Below are 11586 nucleotides of genomic sequence, written 5' to 3'. Positions count from 1 at the left end.
TGTCATCTGTTCTAGGGTGTATATTCTAAATTAACTTTACAAATGGGTCAATTATTTTCTATATAGTTCTCAATATAATTGCAAAATGTTTTATGCTCATTAGCTTGTCACAAAAAAATTGTTACTAATTTACATAGTTCGAAATAATCGTATTTTATTGATCTTAATATTATCAATTGTCAATAGTCAAACTAGGTACATTTAAATTCTTATAACATTCAGGTAAAAGAACAAACGATTATTCAAGGTTTTAAAAAAATTGACTGATTTTAATTTCCCAATTTTATATAGCAAATAGTCATGAAAATTATACGTCTTATAAAAATCCAGTTCAAAAATTCCTCTCCATTGTTTTGGCGGCACATTTAGAGCCTTTTTACTTCAACAAACCAATTCAAATCCCTGGCAGTGAGATAGCCGGATGCGCACCTGTGTGGTTCACTACCGTTCGTGGGAACCACGATCTCTACCAGACCGTTTAAAAATATTCATGCAGTTTCAAAATTATATTATATTCGACTGTGAACCTCAGTACATTGACATAAGACATAAATATTTTTATTTAGTTGTAACTCAATCTTTGTATAGACATAAAAAGCTGTACAAAATGTTGACGCTGTCTCTGTTGTGTTATTTTGTACGCTTTGAACATTCAGATAGACTTTATAGCAATTTTTTATTAAAAACTGTGACCAGAATACCTGAGGATGTATAGACAGTTTAATGCAATAGCTCGGTGGTCACAGCGCTATTGGTAATGTGGCGATGAATATAAATTTTTGCCTGCACGCAGTTCATGCAACTTAAGTTTTTGGCCGACTCTTTTCAACAGATCATATAATTCCGAGATGGCGGTAGCTTGTTCACCGATTGACTTCACTAACCCTTTTATAATGTTACAAATAATTGCGCGTTAATACGTACTTGAATAAAGATTTTTTAAATTTTAATTTGAAATGAGTTGAGTTGATTTGGAGTATGCTTAAGAAACTAACCTAAACATTTTTTTCATATTATGAAAAATTTAGCACGATAATATAAAACACTACATAGCAGTACAACTTACTTATCTCCGTGTTAATGTTTGACTTTGTGACTTAACAAGACGAGGCTTTATAAAGATTTGTAATGTTACGCCTAGTAACCTCAACCTTTATAAATTCTTCTAACCATAAGCAGTTTTTAATACGTAGGTAACTTTTATTCTAATCTTTCTCTAATTCTAATTTTATAGGCTGTCACAGAATCTGACCACGTCAGACAAATAACATTCGTATTTATCACGTCACTGCAGTTCGTGGAATAGTGAAAAAAAATCAATATAAACATTGGCCTTGCAAAGTGATTTAGCACCCAATCTCTTTGTATGAGTGGCATAGTTTGATTCACATAAAGCATCAGATTATTTCTATGAATTGTAAATTTCTGAAATCGTTTTCAACAAGGCTTTACTTTTATCTGACAAACCTAGGCAAATTTTAATTAAACTAATTTTAATTTGAGAAAAATACCTTTTAATCAATATTCGGTGTATCATATGCTTTAAATAAAAACTATCAATTAAAAACTGTTTTATTTCAAATTTTAAACTTTTGTTGTCACAAAAAATTTAATAAAATGCAATTTTTACTTTTTAATTTACATTTAGAAGCATGGTCACCCCAAGACTCGTGAACTGCTTGCAAAATTCGTTTTACATTTGGCCGTGTGAATCCGATCACTGTCTTCATTTAACTTATTTTTTGGTTTTGTATTGAAATCTTTTTATTGGCTACTTGAAAAGATTTGTTAAGTAATAAAAAAATTAAAGACTTTTCAGGTAAAGTAAGACAGTAAAAATTTATTAAAATTTTGATAAATTATAATAAACCGGATGATGCAGTTATTTTCCTTTTAACTGCAGAATTAATGAGATATATTGTTTTCAGTGTGAAAGTGATTTACTATATCTTTATAACAGTGATACCTGCATTTACTAAATTCAAAATAAAAAAAATGTATTTGTATGTTGTATATGTATGCTGAATTAAAACGTATATCGTGGTCATAGCACCATTCTCTTTTTATTCTCCAGGAGCCGCAGATCAAATAATACCTTTAGGCAAACTCTCACTCCTCAATTTTAAAATAGATGAATGTCTATAAAATACGAAAGAAAGATGACGTTATAGAGAAATTAGTAGTCTGAGGTACATTGAAATTTTCATGTCTAGTGAATTTCCTTATATGATCACTCCTCAACCTATGCATATTAAGTGTTTCGGTGAGGAAGAAAGGCGGGGGATTGTGAAAAGATCCGTACACTGACATGGAGCTCATGGCTGATCAGCCAAGAGCACACGAATGAGAAGAAGAAATATCTTGTCGTCGCTGGCGTCTACGAAGTACCGATCTCATGTTTTGCTGTTTATATTTGTGGACAACTGTGTACGGTGATTCAATACCCTCCCATGTCATCATCATCTTCATTACAGCTGAAAGACGCTCATTATAATGGCATAGGCCCAAAGATCGCCACGATGAATGCTCTTGCGCTGCCCGAATCCAGTGACTTTCCGCGAAATTGATTATGTCGTCGGTTTACCTAGTAATGTCTGATTTGTCGAGTCATTAATTTAACAAGTTTATTAAACCATAACTTGCAAAAAAATCCCATTACAGTGTCGAATATTTTTTTAAGTAAATGATTGAATAATGATGAATGAATTTTGAAACATTATTAAGGCTATTGAATGTGACCACACAACACTAGCCATATTCGTCTGATTTTGTTGTGAGCCCTTCTCAATTCATGACGTGTTTGGAACTTTCTTTGCCATGGGGAAGCTAAAAATTATGCTAATTCCTATCAAATTGAACTCTTTTGGCATTCTTTTCTAGGGGTACTCAAGTGGTTACTCGAAATGATATTAAGCGGATAATAATATGCGTAAATAAATTAATGGGTAATTATATATAAGTTCCGATCAGCCAACATCTTTTCAATAATTTTCCACGTGGTTCTATTAATTATTCGTCGCGAATACGTTTTTGGCTTTTAACATAACTTACCCTAAGTTTACGATCAATGTTGAAATGAATATTTTGATCTTAATATTATTACGATTGAAAATTATTGTTCAATATTATGTCCTTAAATGTGTTTCGTACGCAATACTCAGCCGGGCCAGTTTGGACATGTTCCCACAAGTTCATCGACAATCGCATAGCTTTTTTTCGCAAATCGCATACCTTTAATTATTATGTAAATTTCTGATTCAGTTACTATTCTTAAAAAAAATCCATTTGAATTAGTTTCATCGCAAATTTCTCACCGGAATTTGATTGTTAAGTTGTTTTTGTTAATTATATATTGTTACTAGCTGATCCCACAAACGTTGCTTTGCAAAAAAAATTAAAGTTTTTATTTAACAAATAAAAAATAAAAGTTAATCGTAGGAAGCTGAAAATTTAGCGTTGTATATATTTTTGTATGCTGTATCATAATAAAATAAAAATCTAAAAATTTGTCTTAAAAAAAATTAGGGGTGGACTACCCTTATCACTTAGGGGTATGAAAAATAGATAGTAGCCGATTCTTAGACCTACTGAATACGCATGTAAAATTTGATAAAAATCGGTCGAGCCGTTTCGGAGGAGTACGGTAACTAACATTGTGACATGGAAATTTTATATGTTAGATTATTGTCTATGCAAAATAATAAACGATAAATAGTTGATATTCTTAGTTCTAAAATCAAAATCTATTAACAGATAACAAAGGATACTGAATTATTCAAGTAAGAATACCAAATAAAATGCTATGCAGTTTTATATGAGAAATGTTATAGTACATAACACAATGACTAAATGTAACATGACGTAATAACAATATCATATTAAAACTGATATAAAAAGCTATAAGATATACCTGAAGCTCGCCAAAAACAATACGTGATTTAGCGCTAAGAGTTAGTGTTTTTATGTGTGGGTGTGTATGTATCTGTGTGGGGTCTCTGGCATTGTGTAGAACTTTGCCTTGTGCTCGCGCAGGTGTGTCCGAGACTGGCCGGCGCCAGAACGCATTCTTGCGGCGGTCACGGCGTCGAATATTCTGCGTACCTACTTGATGCAGACAATAGAGTTCGCTTCAAGTACACCAAACTTATTTACAACGCATTGTCAGACAATATAATGTTGTGTCAGATTTTTAATTTACAATCCAATAACCTAATACATCATTATGCTTTATTCCAAAGTAGTTATAAAGTATTATGAATTATCGCACAATTAATATTTCTTTTGTTCGTTTATTTATTCAAAAGAAAAGTTCAAGCCGATCAAATAGGCAGTACTTATTTTATATATGTAAGAGTGATAAGCGAGTGTTTACTACTAAACTAAAAACATTGTCGTCTCAATTTAGAAATATATACAATTATGATTTCCTTCATATGAAGATCGTTACCAAACGTAAAATATTTTATCCGAACGAAAAGTACTTAAAATTGTTTAATAATAATAAAATATAAATATAAGTCTTCACAAATTCAATATTTGTGTACACAGCGCCATCTAGCAATATATGTGTTTTATGTTATCCAAGTAGTTCGTCTATTCAACACTAGATGTCCAAAATAAAATAAACAAAAAAATTACAAGAATAAAAATATATATTAATATTTGAATCTAATTTCGATTTTAATAAAGTCATTATTTAGATACATACAATTTATTTTATAATACCTTTATTAAATAAAAAAATTGATTCAAACTGGTAGCTTACAAATTCGGAAAGGCAACACTTGTAACACATGGATTTTAGTTCATTCAAATTCGCCTCCCGGCATCAGAATTTGAACAGAGAATATTCTAGACTATACGAAAAAGTATTCCTTGCACAATAAAACTCATTGTTGGTGATATAAACTTTCTTTGTCCGAAATAAAGCAAAAATGGCTAACGCTGTTAAACGATTAATTCCTCTGCTTGACCGAGTTTTAATTAAGAGAGCGGAAGCAGTAACAAAAACTGCTGGCGGGATTGTTATTCCAGAAAAGGCTCAATCCAAGGTACTTCGTGGAGAAGTGATTGCTGTTGGTCCTGGCGCAAGAAAAGAAAATGGAGATTTCGTCCCTGTCTTAGTGAAAGTCGGCGACAAAGTTCTTCTCCCTGAGTATGGCGGCACCAAAGTATCTCTTGAAAATGACGAAAAGGAGTATCATCTCTTCAGGGAGTCGGATATTTTAGCCAAGATTGAAAATTAATTTTAGTTATAGTTTTAGTTTCGCGGGTTTCGAATTGGTTCAGACTTGTTAGATGTAGCTATGTATGAAAATGTGATTGTGTAATTGTCGCTGATGTGGGGTATAATGTTACTTTCTTTCCATTTATTATAACATTGTTAAATAATATTTGTGTATTACTTACAACTTCCCAACTTATTACCCCTGTTTTTTAAAAAAAACCTTCATTTTTGGAATAGGCCATAACCTCACTTCTGACTAGAATTTTGTTACGTAAAATTTCTATTTCAATATATCCTCATCCTAAACCGGAAATTAATTACATCTATTATATCATATTCTTAAAATTCCTGACTCTGGCTATGGCCGAACAATATTTCAAAAAGTTATTCTTTTTAAATAATTGATTTTACTATCGGTTGTCGTGATTAATTGATCGTACATAATTTACATAGATGTTGAAATAATAAATAAAATGTTACGGTGCCTACATTCACACTAGCAAAACTTAGATTGAGAGGTTATCTCAGTGCTGGAGAATTTACATGTTTATCAGCCTGATTTATAACATAGCATTAATACCTCGTGCCCAGGCGTAAACTGTGACTTAAGATAATTTTTCTAAAAGTTTAATGTATTTATTTCCAGTTCCAAAATTTATAGTTTACTCCAGAACTAAGGATGTCATATCCACATTATAGTTATTTTGAGCATTGTATGACCTACCAGTTTCATCATCATTAGGCAAAACACGTTCTCGGCTTGACGTAAGCTTCGCCCATTTTCCAATAGGATCAATTGAAAGTGGGGTGCATCCTCTCTTTCAACCCCCTTTACAGTTTCATACTTGCCTCTACTAATAATGAGAGTTCCTTGTGAATTAGAAGTGTCAAATTTCAGCTATTTAATAACTACCATCATACTGGTTTTGAGATGTAACCTTTAGCTTGTTTTTTTTCATCTATGCCTGGACAACATATTTTATTTGTTCTCAACATAAGATTTAAGAATCAAGAATTTTTCTTATGTTCATTGAAAATATTAAACTAGCTCTTATAACCTAATGTTATCTTTAACATAGCTTCTTTTGAGATCATTCAATGTCACATAAATAGAATTTAATATATAATATCACCTTCACAATGAACAAACATGCCTTCTCTTTTTCGTATAAAACAGTTCCTTAAATATTCTGATATAAATAGAAATTAAACAAAAGTAATCAATCATAATTTTTTATTACATTCTTTTAAAAAAATACTTTCAAATCAATTACAAATACTGTATCCATAAATCGGGTACATTTGATTATTATGGCAAGTGAATATAACATTCCATGCTATATCTAGTTAAATGAGATTGTTTTGTATGGCATTAAAAATATATATTAATTGTTAATACTGCAGTTTAAAGACTTCACTACCTATTACTTATATAAAAGTGATAATATTACTACATATACTGAAATTAATATAATTTTGTAAAGTAGAATCACAGTGATCTGAATGAGATTTTTGTCAATGTTCTTTTCTGACTTTGACTTTAATAAACAGATAAAAATTAGATCTTTTAAGCCAGGCTGATGGAAATAAGCAACAACTATAAAAAAAAATTAGCCAAATGAATTTCCTTAAAAACGTGTGAATGTTACATGAATCACTACAGTTCTTCTTTTAAAGTTACCAAGGATTACAATTGAAATTATTCTATTGTAAGGATATAGTTGTACGTCTTACAGCAGCTGAAAGGGCAGGGTTTGGGTCTGGAGGTTCTGTTAGTAATTGGACTGTGGTCCAACAACCATCTTCACTTGACTTTCTTAATGCTTCCATAGTGGCTTGGACTCTTTGTCCATCCTCAAATGTTGCTGCTGCTCTTACAGGTTCCTTTACCCAATCCATCTGTTCCGTTACTGGAAGGAATGCTTCTTTTAAAGCGCTAATCATTTTGCATAAGCCTTTTATGTATGGTTTTGGTATAACACTAGCTGTGCAACTTAAGTCTTCAACATCAACATAAATAACTTCTTCCTTATCTTGAGATCTCTTATTTTCATCTTCGGGAATGTTTTTAGATGCAATTTTATGCAATTTGCCATGCAAATCTCCTCCCCTTACAACCAAATACCCTTTTTTACTACAAACAAATATTTCTTGGTTAAAGCATGGACCAGGTAGATGATTGTTTAATGTTGCCGTCACCAATAGACCTTTATCCATTTGTAACTGGAATGAACAGAAATCTGGAGCAGTTATTTTTCTTATGCCATTTACTTTAGCAGTCTCTTCTACAAATGTTCTCAGTACACCATGAACTTTTACAACTTTTTGTCCCGTAAGAAATGTCACAAGATCAATGACATGACTTCCAACAAGAGTCAGAGTTCCACCTCCCATAGTGTCATCACATAACCAATTATAGGTATCTCCAAGCAATGAACCCATTTGTACACGGACATCTATTAAAGTCAACTCATCAGGATTGCCTAAGTAACCCTCTAAGATAGTTTTTCTCATATGACTAAATGCTGGTAAAAATCTTAAAGAATGATTTATTATGGAAATTAATGTTGGATAATATTGAGCAGCTCGTACCATTTTAAGTGCTTCAGCTTGACATAATCCCGCGGGTTTATCACATACAACATGTTTTCCTATTCCCAGGGCTTTAACAGAAATTTGGGCGTGAAGGTTTGGTGCACACACTATGAAAACTAAGTTTACATTCTTCTTCAATAAAACATCGTCGATCTTGTTAGTAAAGAAAGGAATTTTCAATTCCTTGGCTGTAATTTCAGCTTCCTGAAGAGTTGTACCCCATATTGCCTCTACAGAAAATCCTTTTTCTCTCAAAAACGGGACCAATACTTTAGCGACTGATCCAGTTCCAAACACTCCTATTCCGGGAAGCATTTTAGAGAATTTATGATTATTTTAAATGAAATATATCATTTAAATTTATTTATTGAAATAGATGGCTTAGAACTCGTATTAAAACAGCAAAGACAACGAAAGCAGTTACATAAAAGTTAAACTGGAAAAAACTTTGATGTAACTATAACATTGTTGTAATCATTGTACATAGCAATAAAAAATTAACAAATTTTCATTATTTGACAGCGGTGTAGTTGTCAATGTCAGTTAAATAACGCGAACAAAAGTTTAGAAACAATCACAAGTTAATTGTTTTATTATGCAGCTTTTTTTATTATAACTAAATTTTTAAAATATTTCATGTTAAATATTAACTATAAATTTGATACGATTGTAAGTATAATGGATAAACATTATATCAATTTTTTTTAGATCATGTGGCAGGTTGTTGGTAATATTACTATTTAATTAAAATTTTATAACTATCATAATTTGGCACATTTGGCCTCCTTTGGTTTGATAATGCAATATTGCAATACAAATATTTCAATAAAAGTTAGTGATAATGTATCGTTGCTTTGTTGCCACTATTTGATATATTTTTTTATATATTAACTTCAGTTTATAGGAGCAATTTTGTTCAATACCTTAGGTCATCTTTCAATTCATTTTTTCTTTTTCGTAGTAAAATTTTGAAATGCACGTCTGCGTGTATCATTAGAGTCACTTACATGGACAAAAAGAAAAAGGGATAAAAAATAAACAACTTATTAATTTAATTAGTTTTTTTTAATTTAAAATATAGCCTTTTGAATGAGTACACTCAAAGAAATTTTATTACAAGTTTTTACGTACTATTTCAGTTAAGAATTTTTGCCCGACCTTATTAATTTTTCAGTATAGTAATATACTTGTAATTGAATTTTTGAATAGAATTCTGAAATAGAAAAGCATTGCTTATTTAGATATTTTTGTTACAAAAATTCCGTAAAGGTTACCTACGTTTTAATATAGAATTTGTGTAAGTGGGAAAAAGAATAATATTTGTTGAGAAAACAACGTGCACTGCGCCGTAAGTCACACTAGATGGCGCTTAAAATGAAGCACTTCGTCGGCCGGTTAAAACCAACGTCTTGATATTTGCCACCTGGAGTAAGTAGGGTTGTCGACGTAACTTTTACGTATAATTAAAAATTAGATCAATACATGTTAAAGAGTGTATTGGATCACTTTTAATATTCATTTATAATTGTAATTGTAAAATATTATTTTTATAACCGACAAAAATTTATGTATTTTAAAATCTGCTGTTAATAACATAACTGCATAACTACATTATGTATCTAAACTTTTGTACACAAAAAGGTTTTTCGGGATACAAAGATATTTCATCATTCATTCATCGTGTGTTACAATGAGAAAATTATATACCACCGTAAGAAACTTTTTAAACATAACAACTTGGAAAATTGTAGTCTTTAATAATGTACAAATTTGAAACAATACTATTACTATTAGTAACCATGAAGTTCTACTTACAAACATATATGCGATTTTTAGGTTTCATTGTAAAAAATAATTTAAAACATCGTATTCAAATACATAATATTAAGGGCAAATTGTATATTGTATAATTGCAAATATACAAAATGGTACAATCATTTAAAATCTTTAATTATTACCAATATAAATTTAGAGTTTCACGTAGGCAATTATTATATACAAAACTGTCTTTTCTCGTCAACATCTTTGTTATTTCATTCAAATTCAATTATTTTGTACCCAATTAGATGAAATAACAGTAAGTAGTGGCCCCGGGGTGCGTCGAGTTTTTAAGGTGTCGAACTTAAAAAAGGTCTTTGGCGAAGCTCTTTCTGCACTTTATCGCTTCTGGCCCGCGGAATCAGCAAATATAATTCGTTTTTTTATTCATTCTAATTTGTATCTTTAGTCTTTTTTTTAATTTTTTTTTCGCTTTTACTAAACGTAGACAGTTGGGAGAAGATTGCCGCTATTTGATACGGATCTTTTTTCGCCCAGTTGCGAGTCACGAAAGCGTTTTATTATTATTTACAATTTTTCTTATGGGTAAATACAGCTAAAATTTATGTATTTACATACAATACAATTTGGAACTTTTATTCAATTATACATTAAATACCTTGAGGTTTAGGACAATGTGCCGGGCCGACTCATCAAAAGATTCTGCTGCAGATTTTTTCCTGAGGAGGTCCGGTAAGTTGAACGTACCTCCGTTCAACTTAAAGTTTTCGCACAATGTAAGTCCGACTTTATCTATTTAAAAGAAAAGAAAAAAAATCGGTGTTGTTAATGTTAAACTAATCTTACAACTTTATAGAATTCAGAATGCTGACTCATAATTCGCCATTTTAAAATACTAATTCTGTAATATACAACAAGCATGAGTATGCTTTGTTTCTGCTTTATTAAATTATGTATTTTGATTTTTTCTTACAACGATTTCAAATGATTTTGAAATAATTGTTCCAAAAAATTTAACAGACTGTTTAACGGTTATTTTGAAATTGATATAGACATCCACAATAAAAAACGGTTTTTCTTAGTTGGTTTTCCCTGCAAAACTTAAATTTGTAATTTTTAATCATTAACCTAACGTAAAATAATAGCCAGTTATTCATTTTATTAATTCATATGTTTTTTAAAATACACATGGTAGTGTCAGGAACATCTAATAGGTAATCTAAAATCAACACCTAAAAACGTTTTTTACGCTTGCCGAAAAATATATTGTTTAATACATTAAAGGTGTGAACCCTACGTATATCCTATTTGAAGCAATCTTTCCGATAGCACACAGAGCCACCGCAGTTGATCATTTCCACAATTAGGCGCGAGCGACTTCAAACAAAAGTTTAGCTCACAGTAAAATATTGAATGTCTGCACTAATTTGTAATTTTATTTGTTAACGGAAACGAAACTTATCACCAAAAGGCCGCGTTGGATCACTTGTAACTGATGTCCGACAAAATATTAATTCCTTTCATAATTTATATTCATTGAATTCAAATTGATAGTGAGATTTTTTATCCAAGTTAATGTAAGGTTAAATGAATTTATTAAAACGAAATTTAATTCAAGCGTTGTTTTGTTTTTATTTGTCTTTTAAACAAAAGGAAATAGGATGTTTATTTGATTACTATATTTCAATTTCACGTTCAAAAAATAGTATTACTATTTTTATAACATTTCCCTCTAAAATAGAAATTAAAAAAATATCTTATAATGGTAAATGGTAATCTGTTTCACCTGCCACGGATATATTAGTCATTCAATATAATAGATCTTTTTAGCAGTAGACGTTTATTTCCATTGGGACTAGTCGAAAGAAGGTCTGCGTTGAGACGACTTTAACAAGATTGTCTATTAAATTTGTGGGTGGACGTCCTGCGCTGTGTTTGCTGGTCCGTGGTCTCTACCCCAGAACCTTCAAGTCCCAGCGACCATC

General features: G+C 30.9%; 2 protein-coding genes across 2 annotated transcripts; one reads left to right on the top strand and one right to left on the bottom strand.

The window, feature by feature from the left end:
- The first annotated feature begins 4918 nt into the window (after positions 1-4918).
- Positions 4919-5397, top strand: LOC137919319 (10 kDa heat shock protein, mitochondrial-like). The gene has a single exon (XM_068762363.1). The coding sequence runs from the start codon at positions 4935-4937 to the stop codon at positions 5244-5246; it is 312 nt and encodes a 103-aa protein (XP_068618464.1). The 5' UTR covers positions 4919-4934; the 3' UTR covers positions 5247-5397.
- Positions 5398-6730: 1333 nt separating this feature from the next.
- Positions 6731-8296, bottom strand: LOC137919141 (glucose-fructose oxidoreductase domain-containing protein 1). Its single transcript, XM_068762115.1, has one exon. It carries the CDS (start codon positions 8135-8137, stop codon positions 6932-6934), a length of 1206 nt encoding a protein of 401 aa, XP_068618216.1. The 5' UTR covers positions 8138-8296; the 3' UTR covers positions 6731-6931.
- Between the last annotated feature and the right edge of the window lie 3290 nt (positions 8297-11586).

This window comes from Battus philenor, unplaced genomic scaffold, assembly GCF_028537555.1.
Source record: "Battus philenor isolate CCGP_79_NKW_IND1 unplaced genomic scaffold, ilBatPhil1.0.hap1 SCAF_16, whole genome shotgun sequence".
Lineage (NCBI taxonomy): Eukaryota > Metazoa > Arthropoda > Insecta > Lepidoptera > Papilionidae > Battus > Battus philenor.
The sequence above is the reverse complement of the archived record's forward strand: the minus strand, read 5'-3'. Positions and strand labels throughout refer to the sequence as shown.